Raw genomic sequence first — 22,719 nt, 5'->3', positions numbered from 1 at the left:
ACAATTTAAACCCTCAGTTTTCACTTCATTCATTTACCTTTCTATACATTTAATTTATGATGAAATAAGATCATCCTGATGTAGAAGTGTTACTCAGTTAAATGAGATCAATGTAGAAGTATTACTCAGTTTAATTAAGACTTAGTAGACGTCTTACTCAGTTAAATGTTTAACTAAGATTCGACTTGATATTAACTTTCTTATCAGAAGGTAGATTTACTTTCAATATTTACTGGGTCAGCGTCTCATAACGTCTGTGGGTCACTCTGCCCTCTGAACACACTTTGTATTGTTTCCACTGAAGTGGAATCAAACCTCTGAAGAGATATAGAAGACGTTATGTCCATTTCTGACTGGACGTCCATTAAGAACTTTTGGAGGATCTTTAAATTGATTCTTATCTTCACTGCTTTTGTGGCCTGAGAATGAAATCAGCGGCACAATCTTTTTTTTTTTTTTTTTTACGTGTGAGTGCGACTTTAACTTATCTGATATTGCCGTGCAAAGGTCGAGGACGAAATCACCACTGAGGCTGGAGGGGACGTTTCAGTCACAGTTTCAGTTTGACTGATCGACCTCTGACCGTCCAGCTGCAAAAATCCAGATGTGAGATGCTGTTAGTTATGACAAAGTTAAAAAGTTTATCTGAGTGACTCTATTTTGTCTCACCTTGGATTCTTCTCTTTCTCTTTCAGGACGACCTGCAGACACAAACGCAGCTCTGGTCAAATATATAATGCATCAAAAGACAGAACTCTTAAGGTGGAAATAAAACCAAACTTACTGAGTTTAAAGATTCACTGTTTCCTCTGTTGTCTAAAAAAACTGCTAAGTATACAGTATACTGAAAGTTTTATATACTTATGACAGGCAATTTAATTATAATTTAAGGTTTCTAATTGATAGTATACACACACACACACACACACGCACACACACACACGCACTTATTATTCAAGTGTTTTTTTTATCAAATTGGACATTTGCAAATAACTTCTTCTACGAGACTCGCTCGCTTACTTCTGACCATCGTCTCTCTTTCAGCGGCTGTTTCTCCAGCTGAGGTCTCCGGTCAGGGTCAGGGTGCCCGCAGGTCGGCAGGTCCTCGGAACACGAAGAGGATTTCAACAAGTGTTTCAACAATAATTAAGCAACCCTCTCCAATGAGGTCTTTCTTGGCCTGTGTCGCATCCTTTTGCAAGTTGAAAAGAATCAACTCAATTAACTGGAGTTGTGTCCATTCAGGTTGATATATTACAAGAATAAAGTCTCAATTGAGAAGAAAGAAGAATAAAGAAAGTGTCACCAACAAGGAGAACTCAGCTTACCTAAATTCAGCTGGATCTCAAATCTTCAACCAATCGAATTTTTCTTGAGACACAACGAAGCCTCAGATGACATTAAAGTTCTGTTCTCTCAGCGCTGAACAGGCGAAGCTTCATTTTGCTCCATCGAGTAAAACTTGACTCACACTGACTTTGAGAACTTCATTTATTTAGTTTTTTATACGGTGATGTGCTCTCAAACGATAAAACATCTGTTTTTGCAACAAACACACACAAAAAGATTCTGATTATTAAAATACAGTGGAGACGTAAAACCACCAAACTGACAGGGACTGTACATTTGTACATAGAAGGTAGAAAAACTGGACTAGTAACAATAAACTAAAGCAAAACTGAGAATTTCTACTGAAGAACACTGAAGGTTGACATCGGATATGTGGTGATACACTGACATTTATAACACATAAAGGTGCCAAATACAAAGATACTGTGTGGGGAGTGTACTTATACTCACTCTTACTCTTAGAAAATAGATGCAGCGACATGAGAAAACTACAACTGGATGAATATCTTACAGCCACAACACGCTAACAATGTGGTACTAGTTTAAAATATAAGAGTATTCATTTAACAAGGTGCTCTCCTCACATATAAATACTCACTTTATTCACAAACTCCACCTCGACATCCAAGATAAACCTAGACGTCCCATTTACGCATTATGAAATATTCTGTCTCAGAAACGTGAGCTTTCCACATGTGGATTTCGGTATTTTATATTTTTAATTTTGTTATTTTGGGTATAAACTGAACCATAGTTTATCTGGAGGTCGTAGGAAGTGAATATATTACACCTGCTCTGGTTCAAGTTAAATCCAGACACAATCAGAGCAGGACATTTAGAGGTTACGTGCACCGAGCAATAATCTTTCTGGATATGGACAGACACACATCACTGCAGGTGTAAATACATAGTGAGTGTATTACGCAGTGGAAATGCTATCGTACCAGTCGGACCATATCTGGAGCTGGTCTGGATCAGATGTTCTGCTCCTGTCAAATATGTGGAAAAGGTTAAATAACCATGACTCTCAAGCTGTCAAGGAAATGAAAAACCAAGCAGAGGCCAGAGTGTTGCTCTTAAAGCAACACTAGGTAACTTTTAGTGAGCAACAGCGCCCTCTGGAACAATTTCCATTTTCACTGTCACTAAACCATCAACTCACATCAAAGCTGCTGTTTTAAGTTGAAAATGTTGCCTAGTTTTGCAATAAAGATTCTGACAATGAGCATTTATGCAGGATGTGTGTCAATCTGTTGAGTTCAGGGTTGGATGTAATGATAATTTCCATCATCAAATAATCTGCTGGTTGTTTTCTCGGTCTGTAAAGTTTTTGAAAAATAAAGAAAAATCTCGGCAACCTTCGAACTCCTTGTTTTGTTTCGGATGAATTAAAGAATAAAATCCCGATGGTTCTTGATTGATTTTCTAATCTACGTGTGATCAGATCTCTCAGAACAGAAAGTTAATATCAGGTCTGAACATGGTGATAGTGGCTTTAAGTGACGGATGATACACAATGGGATGTAAATTATGGAGGAAGCTGATCTACTGTCTAATCACTGCTGTGCATCTTCAAGTCTTTAATGAGTTTGATCCGTTGGCGTCGTCCTTCGGCTCTCGGGGTGTTAGGAGAGAAGAGGCGTTTGAGTACGAGCCAGGAACACGGAGATCACAGCGCCGACAATCAGCAGAGGCACCGCAGGTGGAGCGATACAACCCGAGCTCACAGCTGAGAAAAGAGACGACAACATGAAGGAGGAAGAGTTGATACCTTTTTCTTAAAAATTCAATAAATGTGCATTTATTGTTGTTTTTGTTTAATTGTACTGCATGGATGGAGATTTAAATTTCATACACATCAATTCTATTTTATTTATTGCTGCATCAATGTTTGTGTTGTTTCCTTATAATTATAAAATAAATTGTATTAGGTAAATTCTTTTTTGAGGTAATTTTATTTTTACTGTCATGTCTTTTGTCTTATTTAGTTTTTTTTTCATCATGATTTTAATTTACATAAAAAATCTATGCTTTAATAAACAATTTTATAAACAAACTTAACTTGACCTTATTTTATTTATGCTTATTTTAATATGTATTCCAAATATGTCTTAAGATAATTTTTGATCTATTTTTTGACTGTTTATTTGTTTGTGCATTTATTTATTTGTAATTTTCATCAATATTCTTTTTACAATATTATTTTCATCACTACTAATTTGAAGAGCTTACGCCGACTTAAAACATTTAGGTTTCACAGTAAATTGTTGTGTGTGAGAGTTTGTGTGTCTGTTACTTACTCTGGCAGCTTTTCCCGTCTCGTTGCAGCATCCCAGTCACACAGCTGCACACTGGTCCGTTTCCTTTACTGCTGCAGATCTGCTCACAGCCTCCGTTGTTGTGCTCGCACCAGTCGGATTCTGAGAGGACGGCACGTGAGAGTCGTGAACGTCCTTAAAAAACCTGAGGATTTCATCTCGGTAGCTTTGAAAAGAGCTGGAAAACATTGAGTCCTGGACTCAAAGTGAGACGACACTCACCTCTCCTTCTAATGGGTCCCACAGTCAGTATGTGCTCTTTATGGTTTTGGTCCTCTGAGTACATTCTTCTCTTGTGTGGACAGTTCTGGACAGACAGTAGATGTTACGTTAACACAGCAGTACGTCTTCTCATTCGCACTTTCACTCATGATCTGTCGCGAGTTTCTCACCACTTTGCAGGCGTTTGTGTCCGAGTCACAGAGCGAGACGTCGCAGTGGAGGTGGACCTCGTCGTAATCCCCGATGAACTTGAAGACGGTGACGTGGAAGCGACAGGTGAGTGACACGCCGTTCTCTGCCATGCCGATGGTGTTGTCCTTAATATTTGGACACCTAGTGACAGTCAGATGTTAAAGAAACACATATAACACACACCTCAGCCCCACTTTGTGTCTGTGTGTCTGTGCTGGAGTTCCTCCTCCTACCCCCTCTCTATGATGATGTAGCGGAGTTGGTCACTGCTGTAGCGTGACGGCGTGGCCCAGCACATGTTCACGATGAGGATGAGCTGATTCTCATCTGCCCCCTCCACGAAGACGCCCACGAAGAGGACGTCTCGCGTGCTGAGCACCACCTCCCCCTCCCTGTACGGCTGGCGGTACGAGCCGTTCTTATACAGAGCCATCTTTGTGATGAAGTTTCCCTCCTGGGTTGGTAAGGTGAGGTTAATCACACTGGAGCATGGAGGGGAAATAGAGAAGATGAGTACCATTGTTTATTGTTTTATTCTCTCTGTGTCTTAATGTCCTCTGTCTGACCTGAGCATGGGTTTGAGGACAGTCTCCAGGGAGATCTTCAGGTCCAGCTCGTAGGCGCATGAAAACTCCACGTTGATGGTTTTGTCTCTGGTGATGACGTTCCCGGTGTTATTCACACTCTCTATCCAGACTGTGTTTTTGTACATTATGTGTGTGGCGTTCGACTGTTGGAGGGATAAAGTTGTAATTACAACAATCGCCTTCACAAAACAAAGAAGCAGAGACGCTTGAGTATTACACGTAGTGTTGATACATCACATGATACAGAGCATGAAGGTGTTCAACAAAACTCGAACTTGAAAATCAGGGGCCTGACCTGGTGTCAGTTCACTGACCTGTACGATGGAGCCGCAGTGTCCCTTCGTGTTGTTGATGCGGAACGAGATGAAGTCCTCCCCCTCGATGCCGGCGCAGTGCTCATCGTTGACCCGGACGTCCTCTCGTTCGAAGCCCAGCTGGAAGAGTTTGCATTTGGAGATGGAAACTTCCATCTGCGCATGTTTACACATCACCTCTGCCTGTATGATGTCATCATCACCTGCCACAGGAAAACATCACAGTTATTCACAACAACATTATTACTAATGGAAATGGAAATGGATGGTTTCAATATGGTGTTTTTTCCTTGATAAGAACAATCATAAGAAAGCAGTGAATACATGTTTTCTCGGTAAACATATTTAGCTGTGATAAGAAAAAAATTTAACTGAATTATTTGACGTATTGCAACTTCAATTTTAAAAATTAGACATATTTAAATTGAAAATATATTAAATATGTGTTATATCTTAAAAAGTTTGTTTCTTTAAACAAGAAAAGCAGTAATATTTTAGCAATATAGTCCAACTATAGTCCTACAATAATCAATGAATTTTAACATATCATGAATATCCTGGTATTAGTGAATATGAATCCAGATGCTCATCAGATTTCTTTGACTCTCAAATATCAACAGTATTGTCCTCAATGATCCAATGTCAGTGAAACTCAAATCAACAGTTCAAAAGAATCAGAACAGGACAAACAGGATTAAAGCTTGGATGAGATCACATTGGTGTCCTGTGACTAGTCACCTCCAGTGCTGGTGGGTAACTCTGGACAGCCACACAGGTCGCCTCCGTTCTCCAGCTCACAGGTGAAGTTTGTGCAGATCTCTCCTGCACAGGGGTCATAGATCCATTCTGCTAAAGACAGGTCCACACACAAGGTTAACTGTCACACACACAAGGTTTATTTTACATGTATGTACAGTATGTTTGGATGAACGATGCATAGCTTTAGAAATGTGGCTGGTGTCTCGCGGTGCCCTTACAGCAGTTCTCCTGGGTGATCCACTTGGTGGTGAGGGTGCCCAGGGAGCGGCAGGCCTCTGCGTAGGCCGCCAGCGAGCCACACACCTGAGCCTTGCGGTGGTTGTAGCAGCCGTCCAGGTAACAGGACTGGTAGAATGGCCGGGGATCCAATAAGCCATGGCACGGCTGGAAGAAGCCCTTCACCTGGGTGAGCTTCTGACAGGCGTTTTCACCCTGCAGTGCCAGCACCGCTGTGTTGTCACATGACTGGGCCAGAGCCACGTACTGGGTCTCATCACAACTACGAAAGAGGACGGATATCAAAAGTTGTTGACTCGTATTTGGTATTATAACTTATGATAGACGCCAATGGGCTACAACAGGTCGTCAAGGCTAGAAGGCTAGTAATTTACATGAGACCACACCAAAGCAGAATTAGAGCGTACACACATCCCACCAAGAATAAATACACAGCAAAAAAAGCCAATCCTAGACTCCACACTTAACACACTACGTCTGGCTCCCCTGCATCCCAAGTTCCTGGTGCTATCATGCTAAGCTCTTGATGGTCAATGTACGAGCCTGTCAACCCAAACCAAGGTCAGTGGTGCAACATTAGCATTCATTTTAAACCACATGACATAATTTAATCAGGTTTACAGATGCAGATGCTACGAAACCAAAACAATAAGCTACATAAACCAAAAGAAGCTGATTTGGAGATGAGTCTCTGAACGCTCATCAGCTTTGATATCATATTTAAGGGATGATCTTAAAAATGTTTCACAAGAGTCTGTAAACATGCACAGTTCACAGTATTTGTACTAAACCCACCTGTTCTGCATACCGTTGGTCTTCCAGCTCTGGGCCAGCTCCAGGGCGCTGACGGCCGGCTTGCCTCTTGAGGTGATGTAGTCGTCGCTGGGGTCTCCGTTGAAATTCCCACAAAGGCCACACACCTTGTTCTGCAGCCGCTGGCCCATCGTGATGCTCAGGGTGTTAAAGCGGTTGTACCGAACCTGGATGTCCTGGGGTGTGTCGATTACGATAAAACCTTCAGATGTGGACAGACGTGTCATCAACCCTGTGAGAAATGGCACCGACACTGGTGTACCATTGACCTGAGAAAGAGAGGTTCAGTTATTTCAGATTACATAGTAAATGTAAGTCGCCCGCTGCAGGATATCAAGAGTATTGATATTATTGTTAAATATGCTTTAAATATATTAATTTCCCTTTCTATGGACCTATTAAAACTGAATGTGCAAGAAAAAGAACGATGTGAAAACCTGGTTGTTGCATAAACTGATTTCATATTTTGCGGATATCACTGAGTAGTTGCATATAACAGAAGATAAAGGAAAACCTGAGATGGTGCTGCAATTTTCATTACGTAAAATAGCTCTTAAGGTAATTAAAATAAATGAAGTAGTCAATGGCTCAATCAGATCAAGGAGGATTAAGACTCACTCGAGACCCACAGTTAGAGGTAATCAGTAAGTCATTAACTACTGCTGTGAGTGTGCTTTCTTACAATGATATGGCCTAAAGCCAGAACTGGAGGAGATCTATCAGGGTGGTTGGTGAATTGACTGTGAGAACTTGTTCAAGTATTCAGGGGAGAAAAAGGGATCGGTTGGTTTAGTTTCCTGAGGAGAAGTTTGATAACAGGGACTTTGACGACAGATGGCTCATAGCCAGAAAAGAATAAGTTGGTAATAATCAAATGAAGGATGTTTGATAGAAGGAACAAACTAAAATAATTAGTTGATTTCTGTGCCTGTCTTTGATTTTGAAGCAGCTTTTTTATAGGAACTGCTTTGGCTCAAAACTTCTGCCTCCTCTGAATGGATTAGAAGTCGATGAGAACTGTGGGAATGAATCTAAACATTAAAGTTGCAGCCCAAAGAAAATCAAGAACTCAGGGAGTTGATAGCAAGGTCTAGTGCTGCTCAGCTTTGAAGGAACAAACTCTATCATACAAGAATTTGAATGAGAATGGATGAAACTGTATAAGAGATTAAATTATTATTACATGTACAGGTAAAGCTGGACTCAATGGTTACTAGGTGATGTTTTTAGAGATTTTCATGGTTTGGATCTATTTTGTCATCTTCTTTTCAGTCTATGCATTGTCTTAATCCCTGGGCCTCTCTCACCCAGGATGACACAGTACACAGAGTGAGTACATCACTCAAATCGCTCTCTTATTTGTGTTATTGGCCTTTTCTGTTTGCAGTTGCTGTGGGACCCAAGGTTGAGCCAGGAAGCCAAATAGATAACCAATGAAGGACTGTACAAAATATCTCAGTGATCAGATAGAAAAGACACAACAAGGGTCGGGAAAGACAAGCAAATGATTAAACATTCATCCACATAGACACCAATGATATATGACCACGTAAGAATTTATAAGGCTAGATTAGAGTATAGCAATACATCTGGTAACATCTGTACAGTTCATCTGCCTTTATTTCCCTCTCAACATCCAATGTAGAGTTAATCCATTCAATGAAAATAACTAAATCTGTCTGCATTAAATAAAGCATACCAAGCTCCTGCAGTAATTTTCAATATTTGGCTTATATCACAACAGACTGATGATGGTCCAGTGACTCTCTCACCTTGATCGTGCTGCCAGAGACGAGTATATTCTCCTCATTGATGTAGAGGTAGACATGAGAGATGGTGGTGAGGTTGGGTGTGCTCCACTTATCGAAGTTAGCGATGAGCTGGAAGGAGAGGTCGGGCAGTTTGTGACAGTTGGTTGACAGAACGAAGGAGCAGGAGGCCGGGAGCCGCAGCGACGCCCCATCAAAGGTTCTGAAGACCCCGCCGCCCGATGCCACGCAGTGCTGCAAGCGTCGCGCAAAACAGCCCCGCACCCCATACCGCAGGGTGCACTCTTCCTCCGCCTTACAGCGCCTTGGGTCGCACTGGATCAGGTTTCGCCCAATGCACTGGCAGCGCTTGGTGCAGTCACTGCTCCAAAACAGCTGTTTGGGCTGAAATAAAGAACATTTTCTGTCTTGAAACAGTCATAAGATTTCTTCACAGACAGAAAAGTACTGTATTACATTTGGAAAATGTAAGACATTTTGACGGGTATTTTTCTATATTTTCCAACATTACATGTGTAATTAATTGACCAATCAAAAGAAAATAAATAACCTTTAATTGTTAATTGAAGCCCTATTCAAAACTAATTTTTCTGCCTTCAACTGTGATTCTGATAGTTATGACATAAAGAATTACCTTCATTGACTGAATCAGAAAACTTCTATTTTGTTCTATCATTATCTTTTCTGTACCCATTATTCATTACATTCATATGGTAAGATAAAAACAAAGATTTGTTCAGGTTGTTAGTTGTTAGTAGCAGTTTTGCTGCACATTCGTCTTTGAGTTTATTCCATGTGGTGCTGGATGTGACACTGACCTCGTAGTACTTGCCGTCGGTGTAGCAGCCACAGTTTTGAGGCAGGATGCAGCTCTTGCCATTGAGCACATAGCCCTGGTCGCACTGGCAGCCCTCCACACAGTCCTGGCTGCAGTCCCTCTGGCCACGGGCGGGGGCGCACTGGGGCGGGCAAACCGACACACAACTGGAGAAATGGCTGTTTGGCGGACAGCTCTGGACTGGGAGCAAGTAAGTTGGCAAAGAAATTAACTAAATATTGACTTTTCAGTCTGAAATATTAGTAGACGTGTGTCTCGTGTAGCTCTGCAGCAGCTGTTTGAAGGAATAGTTCACCATTTAGGCAAACACTTGCAGAAAGTAAGATGAAATATAAGCATAAGGACATGGTTAGCCTAGCCTTCCTTGGTCAGCATAAAGACTGGTGGCAGATCAGCTGCGGGCCGTTCAAAGATTTTGTACAGCCACTGAAATAGTAGAAATAAGAATTTGTTGTTTCATTAGAGAGCAATTCTATTTTAAGTTGAATCAAATTTGGTTTTAGCTTTTATTACATTATTTAACTTTCGGGATTGTTTGTAATTGTTCAAATATTCATAGTAACCAGACAATATTTCTTGAAATACTAATTTAGTTCTTCACCTTCATGTTGTTGCAAGAATCTCTGATACATGGGTAACCAGGGTGTATAAAAGTAAAACTATGTACGTGGGTAGATACCGCTGGAGGTAAATGAGAAAATATATTCTCTTGTAATGCAATGAGATAATTTATGGATAATTTAAAGTAAAACCAAAACTCACCACATGGTGTATCACTCCTCCAGCCGGTTACAGGCACTCCTTGGGTCTGACAGGTGCTGGCATAGATTTGCAGCCAGTTACATATTGTATCTTGAGCCCCCTGGTCCATGCAGGTGTCCTGGAGGCAGCCTTGATAAAAGAAGGCTGGCGCCACCTTGCTGTGACAGCGTGCAAACACACCTCCTCGATCTTCAATAAGCCCACACAGCCTCACTGCCTCAGGCTCCACAAACACATACAGTCCATCTCCGATGTGGAAACGTAGGCCTGTGTTCACTTCATTTGTCCCATTGTCTCCGCCCATATTCATGTTGGCATTAGCCACCATGAGCGGGGCGTCATTCAGGACACTTTTCTCTCCCAGGCCACAGCGCTGGCAGGAGTCTCCACAGCCCACCTGGCAGAAGGTGTCCCTCTCTGCCCAGGCCATGCCCCAGTCAGTAGTGGTGAGGGTGGGTGGAGATAAGGGGATGCCCTGGCAGAGGCCGCAGGAGGCGTTGTAGAGGTTTCGGGGCAAAGTCAACAGGAGGAGAGTGTTCCAGTCAAAGGCCACCTTCAGGCCAAAGTCTGTCTCCAGAATGAGCTGCATGCCCAAGGTGAAGATGTTGACCTTTCCTGGGCCCAGCTTCAGAGGAACGTACAAACGCTCCATATTCACCTGACCGAAAAAAGATAAAATAAACACACATTGTGACAGAAGCCTTTTTAGCACCAGTGTTTTGTTTCTAATCCAACTGACCTGCCACATTTCAAAGTATGTGGGGAAACCCTGAGTAACACTAGATAATGTTACATGTTTCTCGTGTAATCTTATTGTAAGTGAGAGGAAAAAGATAGAAACACAGAGAATGAGAAAAATGTACGTGTGGGTGGCTGCATTGGATGTGTCATTTCTGTTCCTGCTCAGATCTTGTAGGCATTTTGTGAACTGAGTCCAAATGTCACTCAGGGTCAGTTTTGTCTGAGCCAAATCCAGCCTGATAAAAGAAGCCCATTGAAATTAGATCCATCTTAAGCCAATCAAAGTGGAATTCACCCTCTGCCTGGTTATTCTATCAGCTTGATTAGAAATAACATGTCCTCACACATATCAAAACTACGACCTTCACAGGTCAAGCAAATAGAATGTGAAGATTACTAATTCAGATTTAAATGCCATGAAATCATTCTACATGACAGATACTCTTTACTGACACAGTTACTGTTATTCCTATTCATGTACTCACCGTAACAGTGTTTTTGTAGGTTCGAGAGACTTCAATCTCATACTCATAGACCTCCAGTACGAAGCCCATCACCCAAATGGCCTGGCCTGTGTCCCTTTCCTCATTACGAGCTGCCAATTTGAACTGAGGAAAAGTTCCAGAAATGGCAGTATGGTCCATGTTCTCCCTTCCACAGTTGGTGGTGGCCATCCTAAGAGTACAAGAGCTCTGCAGCTCAAATGGTACACCACCAAAGGGCAGAAAATGTCCATAACCAGCCACCACACACATGGCCTCAGTGCGCGGCTGGCAGAAATAAAGGCCGTCATTCTCCTGGCAGTACTCCTCAGGGTGACAGGGTGCGAGCTGACAGTATACACTGTTGTCAGAGCCATTGCAGTAGCAGCGCTCCTGGCATTCCCAATCTGTCCAGAAAGTCTGATTAGTGGCCAGCTGGCGCCCGTGGCTGATGCAGCCACAGTCACTGCGTGCCACACACAGTCCGTCCCGCAAAGCAAAGCCTTCCTCACACTGACACCCCTCCTGGCATGGCAGAGGACATGGCTCTTCAAGTTCATCCAAGTTAGCACAGGTCAGAGGGCAGGCGTCAGTGCACTCATCAAATTGACTGTTCTCTGGACAGGGAAGAGCTGTGAGAGAAGAGAGAAGTAAGAAACAGCTAAAGAGGAGGCACAACAAGGAAACCACTACTGTAGTGGAAATTAAAAAAGAAGAACTGTGTCTAAGTGTCATATTTGTCCATCAAAGATAAAATAAGGAAGTGGGGAAACTTATAGATGTTGTATAAATTAGCTTGCTTGCTAACAGGATACAGTATATAAGTAAGCGATATATGTATTTCTTAGAAGGCATATTTGAATTTATGATAGACCCTGGTCAGCTATTCATCTTTGCTCTGGACCCACATACAAAAAAAAAAAAAAAAGTCAGCTTTTTCCTTTTGAAGTACAACTATATCTACTCACGACAATTGGTAGCCCTCCTCCAGGAAGTGAGGCCTATGTGAGCATCCTGACAAGCAGTGGCATAAGCCTGCAGTGAAGAACACAGAGCTGAACGGTTCCCCTCCTTTACACACATGTTATATAAGCAGTTCCTGAAGAATGGTGATGGGTTGACCACTGCATGACAGGCCAGAAATGAACTGTTCCCTGGGTCATTAATGTTGCCGCACAGCCAAGGACTCTGGTAGAGACGCAGGTCTGTGCACATGCGATACAGATCATCACAGTCACCATTACAGGTGAGGTCATCAGCAATGGCCCGCCAGCCATCGGTGAACTGTTCAGTAGAGTCTGCCAGGCGTCCATTAGGGAGGCGGAGATCATCAGTGGCATTGCTATTGAAAACACCGCACAGACCACAAGTAACATTGTAGAATATGGTGGAGAGGGAGATGTTGAGGTATCCCTGGCGGGTGAAGTGAACACGAAGAAGACCACGTGACTCCACCACTGTGGCATTGCCCGGCGCCCTGTAGATCATCATAGTCTCCATTGGATGGATGTAAGGAAGCGCCACCTGTTCACCATTCACCTGAAGCACAAAACAGAGGCATAATCATCAGCATTCAGCAAAAATAGAAAACAAAAATATTTTGCTCTTTAGAGAATATACCAACCTTTACTGTGTCAAAATCCATCCCTCCTATCTGAGCTTCAAGGTTAGCCACTGTAACTACCACAGGTCTTTTCCAGGAGGGGGCTTTGTTGACGAGCCGCCTGCCTATCTTCACCTCCACCATCGAGCCATTAACTGGCACTGCACCACAAAGCTTCAGCAAGTAGTAGGAGCTGTCATCTGGGAACAGCAAGAAGGTGCCATCAAAGGAGGATGACACTGAGGTCTGGGTGATTGCGCACACTCCCTCCCTCCGAGGGTAGCAACCCAGACGGCCCACTTCTGCCACACATACTTCACCCTCCTTACAGGACGCATTGGAGCAGGAGACCTCTCCAGCAGGCCCACAGGTGCAGTGGAGGAAACATTCACCTTCTTCACCACTGGGACCTGCCCAGAACGTCTCATTAAGGGGGTAATAGAGGCCATTACTCTCACAGCCACAGTCTTCACGTTGTACACAACGACTGCCACTGAGAACATAACCAAGATCGCACTGGCAGCCCTCAGTGCAAGGGTGGGCACAATACAGGGGAGCAGTGAGGTCCGAACAAGAGGCCGGGCAGGCACTTGTGCACACTTGGTAATGGCTGTACTGCGGACATGACAAAGCTGAGAGCCAATGGGAGAGAAGAGAGAATGTCAAATGACACAAATAAATGAATGTAAGATGAATCAACAATGTAAACTAAATAACACACAATCTCACCGCAAAAGTTACGAGATCTCCAGGATCGTATTGTGACACCTAGGGCCTGACAGGCAAGAGCATATGCCTGGATGGCCTGACAGAGTGTGGTGATGTTATCCCTGTTGCTGCACATGTCATATACACAACTATACACGAAGGCTGTAGGGTCCACTACTGCTCTGCAATCCCTAAAAGGTCCATCAGTTTTGTTGATGATCCCACAGTAGTCTGAGCGGAAATAGAAGGCTTCTGTCAGAGGGTCACATACGCTGCAATTTTGGATGCAGCCATCTGTGCACCTCCAGTCTGTGTCCTCTGCTCGCCAGCTGCCTCCCAACTCCACCACACTTTCTGCTAAAGAGCCATCAGGAAGTACAGGATCATCCGCAGGGTCATCGTTGTAGTTACCACAAAGGCCACAAGTGTTGTTGAAGTAGGAGCTGGGTAGGGAGATGGATGCATAATGTTGGCCATCGTAGGTTACCAAGAGGCCAAAATCTGTTTCTAAAGCAACTGCAACCCCTGACTGATACACCCTGATAGCACCAAGCTGGAGTTGGACAGGTAAGGTTTTCGTCAAGCCATCCACCTAGAGAGGAATAGACAAAGGATTCAGAAAAGTAAAACTGGATAATGGATAAATAGTCAATTCATATCTTGTGGTAAGTGCTAAAATTAAGGGGTCAATAGATTCACACCTGGACTGTTCCAAAACTGCCTTTGGGTAACATGACGCGGTGACCATACACTTCCACTGTGACATCTCTGAGCCAGGAAACGGAGGCAATCCCCCTGTTCTCATTTTTTGCCTCCACACTGAAGAAGGGCAGTCCTGCCACCTCCCAGCAGGGTCGAGCCAGCAGGTAGGAGCAGGTACCCTGGAAGTGATAGAGGAAGCCATCGAAGGTGTGGTAGTGAGGGTCGCCAAATACCACACAAGTGCTGGTGCGGGTCGGCTGGCAGTAAAATGCCCCTTCCTGCTGCTCGCAGGTCTCTAGCTGCCCGCATGGAGCTTCTTGGCACTGAACCTCGTTGTTAATGTCGAGGCAGCGGCATCTCTGTAAGCACTGATCAGACAACCAGAAGTTTTCCCCTCGCCTGTAGTAACGCCCTGAAGAGGATGGAGGACATGACAGGAAGATAGAGGCATTTCATCACCACATGTCAATGACTACTCCTAGTACTTGATGACCTGAAGAAGCTGTAGCTACTTTGCAAAAGATCAACCTGTGGGGAGATAATTGTTAGTGTTGGAAGTTAGAACTTGCCATTGTAGCTGCAGCCATTGGCAGGATCTATCAATTCAGTGTCAACACGGAAGAACCAGCGCCCAGGAATATTTACATTGGTTGACTGTTCAATGTTCACTACATCATTTGACCGGGATCCTGGCAGGTTGAAGAAGTGACCGATGTCTCCACCATTAAAACCTGACTGAAAAAGGGAAAGATGTGAGCTACATCAACGTCATAAAAAAAACTTCTCACAGACAGTGTGAGATTACCTGAGCTGTTGTCCCGCCAAGTCCAGTTAAAGGATCTCCACCACTGGCTGTTCCTGTGCTCCATGTGATTTCTCCATAGTTGAACATACTGAAGAATGCTACGCCATCTGAGATTAGTACAGTTTGGAATGTGTTCACCTTTCAATCAAAAAAAGATTTAAATAGTTTTACAAGGAGAAAATACAGATATATACACAAATCATGATGATCCAATGAGATGAGTATCAACTCCTGAACAAATATTCACTAATATTTATCATGTTTCCAATCATTAATAATGACAGTGTATCTTGTTAATTCACAGTCATTTGTGATTCCTGCTAAAATTCAATAAAGCCTTTTGTTTAAAGTTTTAACACTGAAGACATGAATTTGTGACCATAATATTTTATGTGACTTTACTGGGGTTGTCTGGCTTCCTCCATAGAAGGTGACTTGGTGCCATGTTGCAATAAAGACCCAGGTAGCAGTGAAGGTGGGCACATTTTTGAAGTACTTCCGGACATCTTGCGTTGCCCTTTCAAGTATTTCTGGTTCACTGGATTCTCTGTAATAGACATCTCCACGGATGCCGTTGTGTACATCTGCCCAAAGTGGAGCAATGAATGATCTGCTATCGCTCAACGGAAAAGCCTCTGGTGTGAACTGGCTAACCTGCACGTTGAAGGAGATCACACCATTGTTGTTCACCTGTAGACAAAAAGGTTGCAATGAAGTATTTTAAGCACACACTGTTCATTAAAAAGAGAATTTCAATCAAGACTTACGTAGATGGAACGATAGGGGATGTTGAAGAAAACAAAAGGAATGAGCAAGGTAATTTCTGGAGAACTCCCATCATCCATCTTAGGGGTTTCTAGATCCCTATGGCCAGGTCCATATGGATACAGGATGTCCTGAGTACTAGCTGAGAGAAGAATATTGCATAAGAAGTGTACACAATAGAAATAACTAACTGTTCTGAACAATAAAAGATGAAATAATTATGAGTAGGACTTTAACTTGGTCCTGATAAGGGGGTATGTCATATCAATGTCATACCTGTTTGTGCAAAGATGCTGAAGATGTGGAGCACAATGATTGGACAGCCTAGCCTGACCATTCTAAAAAAAAAAAAGAAAGATGATGAGAGATCATGTTGAACTATCGTGACTTTGTTTGTCCTGCACTTTCATTTAAGCTAATGATTAATGATTACGGGAAGACGTGAGTCATACAGTACTTCTCTTAAATTGAATGTACAAGGCTGTTAGAAAGAAGGAGAGGAGGGGGAGACATCAAACTAACGTCACGTTACTTCTTTAAGATCAGGCTCCCAGGTCTCCCCTGAGGAGCCCTGAAAAGGCCCTTTTATTCATTCCAGAACAATGTGTCAGGATCACATTTGCCTTTTAGTCCCATGTGAGACGACAACAGTGAACTACAGGCCTCTCTGTGCCTCGGATCCCCGCAGCTGACCGAACTGGCCAGCTCTGGTCCAGCGTCTCTGTGTCTAAAGCCGCGAGGCTGCTCAGGACCTCATTACCACTCCTGTTTGGGAGCCATCCATGCCTTGTTAGCTAAAAGAGAGGAGCATAAACATTGGGGAACTAATGGCTTTAAGTGAGTAGGTTTGAATTGCCAGGGTCCTTGCAGTCCCCTTTGGGCTTGTTCTGTGCCTGTTTTGGCGAACTTCCCATTGACAAAGAAGTGTACAGCCATGTGGCAGATTTAAGAGTCACCATATAACTTTTAAATTTACTTGATTATGAGAATAGAATTAAATGTTAGACAAAGCTTAGAACAGGAATTTTCCTAAGAGCTGGTGAGACACTGACTTGTGACACAGACTTTTGAAACTGGCACGCAATTACCTTTAAATCATGCAATTAATGTCAAGCAGCAGCAATGTCAAAGGTGACAAAGTTCAATAAAATTAGTTTGAAATACTGACCAAACCAGCCAACTAAATCAACCAAAAAACATTTCTAAATGGGCTTATGGCCTTAGAGATGTGTCATTGTGACATCTGGAGGAAGTTCGGAGAAGAGCCAGTTGAGGTGGTGGAAGAATCGTGATAGGATGCCCCCAGGGTGCCTCCTGTTTGGGATGTTCTGGGCACATCCCAGTAGTTCTCGACCATGACGTGGACTTCATATCTTATGCAGGTTAGGAACACCTCGGGATCCCCCAGCAGGTGGAGCTGTGTGACCTTTTGCCACTGTGACCCAATGAATGGATGGACAATGGATGGATTTGTGATTTTAGAGTTTATAATAAATGCAAACAGCCGATACTGACATTGATACTGCTGATATGAAGTATGTGAGGTTGACTGAATCTTTCTCTAAAACCTTTCATCTCTACAATGTGTGAACTCTGATAATCTTGGTAGTAAATTGTTTTCAGGTGTGCCAAGGTTAGTGGGCACTGCTGAGAGAGGTCTGCTGTAATGTCAGCAGCCTCTCATCACATTTTCAACAGCAACATTTCAACAATTGCTCTTCTCACTCGTGTAACTTCAGCATCTTATCTGACTGGCATTAACTTGATGCCTTTTAGCAGGGCAATTAAGATAAAGCCCCTGGGACATAGAAGATGAACAAGACCCTTTGACATGTTTATCTCTGAGATCATGCTCAGAGTGGCATGACTCAAGAGCCACATGCTTTATCAGAGACTAATTAAATCACTCATGAGGATTTTTTAGCATTTGAAGCTTGAGTCAGATCAATATTCAAATGATAACTTAAATCCAGAGCTTTACTGTAATCTTAGGACTAATTCAAGCGGAAAGAGTTTAAAACATCATCATTAAATCATCAGTGGCTCCAAACTTGAGTTTCATAACCCAGCAAAGGGTCCCAAGAAAAACATTAGGAGTCCCAAGATGATTAAGGAAATAAACAAATAAATAAAATATATTTGTATTTTCTTTTGGACAAATACTCGACGCTTTATTTTACATCCTCTTTGGTTTGTGAGAAATCCTAAAATGAAATAGTCTTCCCATGTCTTCCCCTGGAGATCGGTTAGCTAAGTTCAAATTCACACTTTTTATATATCTTAAACTGTGTAATTTAATCAACATTATTGCAATTAATTTAAATCAAAATAATGGAGCTTAAATATCTGACAAATACACAAAGTCCAATTTCGCATCATTAAAAAGTACCAAATGAGAAAAGCTTAGATTCACTTGTGCCACACTATCACCACACGATCATATCGTCGAAGAAATCCTGTTGAGGAGGAAACGATGCACTCACCTGCCTTCAGAAGACGGACATTTAGCACCAGTCTAATCTAGCCTGGCAACCTCCTCACAGCCGTGTCCCATCCAGCAGAGGACCATCAAGGAGTGGTCGTGGAGATAGAGGGAGTAGAAGGAAGCAGAGGAGGTGAAATTTGCTGAAGTGATGACAAAACAAGAGAGTTTTTAGAGGAGTTGAAGGAACAGAGAAGGGATCCTCTTGTCCTATTCCAGATCCACAAGACTTCCAGCAGGAGCAGCAACAATCCAGAGGTTTCAGTTGGGTGTTTAAAAACGTGAAACCCTTAGAAAGTGTGGAGATTGTAAAAGCCCTGTTGGGGCTGTGGAAAGAGCTTTTCCCAAAGAAGCAGATGAAAACTTTACCTGGGATAGTGTTCAACTTAATCTGAGATCAGTGTTTGGGGAAGGGAATAGGTGGGGAGGAGAGGGAAGTGGAGGGGAGGGACAGCATAGGAATCTGAGGAAGAGAGGGAGTGGAAACAGAGCAATATGTGGGTAGAGGGGAGGTCAGATACCTGGAAAAGATGGAGGGAAGTGGAAAAACTAAAGAGAAATACTGTTTGTAGAAATATTTTAAACACAGGAGAATAGGAATGTTTTGCACAAAGAGAGGCTCTCAGACAGGATGAGTGTCAAGTCTTTCAGGCAGGATCTGTCATTAACACCTGCAATGGGCCAAATGATGATAAAATGGCTGCAGGAAAATTCGATGGAAACACTGTGGCCTTTATATTTTTGGAACAATGAATTTTGTTTCGTTATTAATATTTCTTCCAGCATCTCCAGCTGCACTTGTGGCTATAATTTCTGTGAGAATTTACGCATTTTAATTTTTATACCTTGACAATATAGAAAAAGGTTGACATAGGGTTGATGCCCTTTGATTTGGCATTTGTTGTAGTATCGGCTATTCCAGAGTTCACTCAGTTTATTTAAATCTCAGGGCGCCTGAGCACACAAACTCACCTGAGTAGTAGAGTCTCACTTGGGGGCATTTATGGACAAAACAGCAGAAACACACACACAGTCTGAAACCTTGCTTTTCAAGCTCTGTGGTAGGTAGAGTTACAGAATTAACATGAGTCACTTTGGCTACTCTGTGTACCCCCTTTTTTTTTTAATTAGGCACGGCCTCATTTACAAGGTTACACAAGACACTTCATTACGATAGATGCTGGACAGATAGCAAGGGGAAATCTCAGGTGGATCCACACTGATAGGGTCTGGGAAGGAAAGGGCAGTCAGATGGGTCTTTGTTGCAGTTGGACAGTGGAAGTAATTGGAGAGGCAGGGAGCAAGATGTGTGAAAGGCTCCAGGTATGAGGGCAGGCCCCGGGCTCCCATTAAGCAGCACCAAGGCTCTCTGTGCAGGCTTCTTTTATACGTCCCACGCCTTGTTGTGTAAATGCTCACATACTCTTAAACAACATGTGAAAGAGAGTGTTGCACAAAGAGGGACAAAAAAATCAACAGTTACAGATGACCTACTGGGTCGGGGGAGCTTCCTGATCTCAGGGTTGTATTTTGGGAAATGTTGAGGACGTAGAAGTGGGGAAGACTCAAATTTCTCGCACTTGCACCCTTGTGTTTCCATTCCCTGTGACACAGGAGAATTAATACGGAAAATAAAACATAATACATGAGCATATTGCTCCTTTTTTCTTCTCTGAACTTGGGTGGTCAACTTGAAGCCACATTAATGAGCGCTAACAGCATATCACATGATGATGGTTCATAGGTAAAATGAGTCGCTTGTGGTGACTAACCCACAGAGTCATCATCTGACTCAACAAAAAATATTTTGGTATTGAGTGCATTATTGTGTGCGAATGGTAAAATAAATGATCTGCACCAACAGACAATCGGTCAAAATAAGACATTTGATGGCTAAAGCCAATCATAACTGCGGAAACGTAATAATGAGATGGCAAAAAGTTGATTCACAGGATAGTTAAGTCTGCTTACAAGTGATTATTAGACATCATGGTGTCACTAAGTCCTATATGCATCACATAGTGTGATTGAAACTCCCTTACTTCCATTCCTTAACTGGATCTGTCCAATGAACAGTGGGTGGGAAGGACCTGAGACCTTGAACTCAGTTTATATAAACATGACTCTTCAACATCAAGAGGCCCCATTGATTGGGGAGCCAAATTGTTTGCATGAAACAGGGAAATTGCATCAAAGGTTCCCTGCAGCAGGACGGTACTGTGTGGGAACAGTGGCAAGCTGTCACAAGTTCTGGAGAATCCATCAAGCCTGACCTTCACAAAGAAGGTCCTGGACTGGAAACCGGTTGAGCTCTGTTCGGCCGTCACCTAATCCGTGGAGTGGACCACTCTAATTCAACCCTATGCCCAGTGGTTGGCTCTGCCCTGCCCTGCTCTCCTTCCTTTCCATTCACAAGGTTGAACCTGCTACCAGTAACCCAAACCTTCTTGCCCCAACGGCCCCTTCACCTCAGCACACAATGGGCGCTGTTCAGCCCCCCTGCCCTCAATTCCCACTTTATAATGCAATGGGGCAGATCAGAGTACCAACTGCACAACCGGGTCCTTTTTAACGTTAGAAGGTGCTAGGTGTGATTAGTACAATGCAACCACATACATCATATTTAAGTCTGACCTTCCATAGCCATGTTCTTGGAATGACATATTGGGAAACTGGTTGGGGTCCACACAGGTGGACTGCAGTGGCCTTTTTGGAAGCCTCCTGTATGTACCAGCAGACAAACAAATGACCAATGCATCATATTTATCGTATATATTTACAATGTCCATTATCAATATGTGGAACCTGCCTGGTCCTTATAGCTCAGGCTTAGTCCCAGCAGAGTGTTAAGCTTAATGCTAGAGTCAACATACTTAGCAGTTAAAATGTTTGCTATATTCAACATAGTTTAGTATTTTATCATGTTAACTTTTGATATCATTGAACACAAAGTTCAACCAAGGCTAATGGGAATGTCTTTAGTTTTGCAGGTCAAATCTATTGGTGCTTTTCTTAATAAACGTTGTGGCTTGGAGTCTGGATTCTGCACAGCATCTAAATGTGATGTGTATGCATGTGTGTGTACAATCCATCCAAAAGACGTTTCATTCTGAGCCAATATTCATTCAGATTCATTCTCTTGATCATGAAAGTCAACGTCCAATTGAGATATTTCACTAGATAAATAAACTTTGTCCTGTTGGTGGAGAATGATGGGAGTCCTTTGGACACCCTTTATATATATCATCAACTTCTATGTCAGTCTGTTTGATAGATGTCAAGACATTTCAATAAAACCCAAAACATTCAACCGAACGGTGGGTGGTCCTAAAAGCTAGAGAATCAGGGAACCACTGGAGATGAAGTACTGAGATGCAAGCTGAATAAAATCACTTAGGACTGAAAAATAAACTTTAAGGAGATATATATTATTCCAGACCAGGGTACTACCTTATACTTATACTGTTTTCCTGAATCAACGTCAAAGCTGCTTCTTGATACAATCAAGTGAAAAATGTGAGGAGTACGGTTGTGACGGAATGGTCCATTGGGTCCTCAGCTCCCAAACTCTGAGAATGGGTGCTGCTGGTGAGGGTGCGCTGAGGGGTGGGCGGCATAGATATCACACTCAGGATTAGAGCTGTGCTGTTGGAAGAGGAGGAGGGGAAAAATAAAGGGAATGCCCCAGAAACACAACACCGCCTGACACGTATGGAATGGACTCTTTGCAGCTCGACCGAAACACGCCCGCCAGAAAGAGAGAACATCCGCACAATCCAATCTTCTCCATAGCCAAGCATTCAGTGTGTGAAACAGAGCTGTGCATGCTGAGCACGAGCACACGCTGCCTCCAACAAGAATTATTTTGTCACATGGTTGTCCTACCTCATAGCTCCTCATTCAATCAAGATGTGCAGCGGTTGACGTAAGCAGTTTCAGCAATAATTACATGTTTGATGCGTGTTAAAATATGTCAACCAAGGAAAATAATGTTTTTTTGTTTGTGTAATTTTAGATACTTCCAGCTAGTCTTCCTGTAAATGTGTAAAGTAGCTTCTCGATGTAATAAAAACAGGGTGAAACGTCATGATTGACAGCTGAGACTGACTCACGAGATTGGCTGACTGCATGTACTGGCAGGACCCCGTGGCTCCACCCCCCATCACTAATGTGTAGACTCTGGCTCCAAATGACGTCGACGCAAGATTGCAGTGATCCAATCAGGATAATAACTTCATTTCTGGACAGTGGAAGGAAGTGGAGATGCATC

The 22,719-nt window shown here is 42.9% G+C and overlaps 1 protein-coding gene and 1 long non-coding RNA gene across 2 annotated transcripts; both read right to left on the bottom strand.

Moving 5' to 3' along the window:
- Positions 1 to 1,473: 1,473 nt before the first annotated feature.
- On the bottom strand, positions 1,474 to 18,917 carry tecta (tectorin alpha). The gene is made up of 24 exons (XM_069539843.1): positions 18,451 to 18,917; positions 16,244 to 16,305; positions 15,970 to 16,109; positions 15,605 to 15,892; positions 15,203 to 15,340; positions 14,967 to 15,132; positions 14,397 to 14,809; positions 13,717 to 14,287; positions 13,009 to 13,619; positions 12,353 to 12,923; positions 11,388 to 12,016; positions 10,162 to 10,819; positions 9,380 to 9,579; positions 8,565 to 8,945; positions 6,775 to 7,061; positions 5,961 to 6,241; positions 5,722 to 5,832; positions 4,984 to 5,186; positions 4,649 to 4,812; positions 4,316 to 4,564; positions 4,061 to 4,223; positions 3,891 to 3,975; positions 3,651 to 3,770; positions 1,474 to 3,079 (listed from the first exon to the last, which is right to left on the bottom strand). The coding sequence occupies exons 2-24, from the start codon at positions 16,302 to 16,304 to the stop codon at positions 2,976 to 2,978; spliced, it is 6,594 nt and encodes a 2,197-aa protein (XP_069395944.1). The 5' UTR covers position 16,305; positions 18,451 to 18,917; the 3' UTR covers positions 1,474 to 2,975.
- Positions 18,918 to 21,206: 2,289 nt separating this feature from the next.
- On the bottom strand, positions 21,207 to 22,689 carry LOC138413810 (uncharacterized). The gene is made up of 2 exons (XR_011246217.1): positions 22,562 to 22,689; positions 21,207 to 22,094 (listed from the first exon to the last, which is right to left on the bottom strand). It is a non-coding gene; the product is annotated as an uncharacterized lncRNA (long non-coding RNA).
- Between the last annotated feature and the right edge of the window lie 30 nt (positions 22,690 to 22,719).

Source organism: Paralichthys olivaceus, chromosome 15, assembly GCF_024713975.1.
Source record: "Paralichthys olivaceus isolate ysfri-2021 chromosome 15, ASM2471397v2, whole genome shotgun sequence".
Classification (NCBI taxonomy): domain Eukaryota; kingdom Metazoa; phylum Chordata; class Actinopteri; order Pleuronectiformes; family Paralichthyidae; genus Paralichthys; species Paralichthys olivaceus.
The sequence above is the reverse complement of the archived record's forward strand: the minus strand, read 5'-3'. Positions and strand labels throughout refer to the sequence as shown.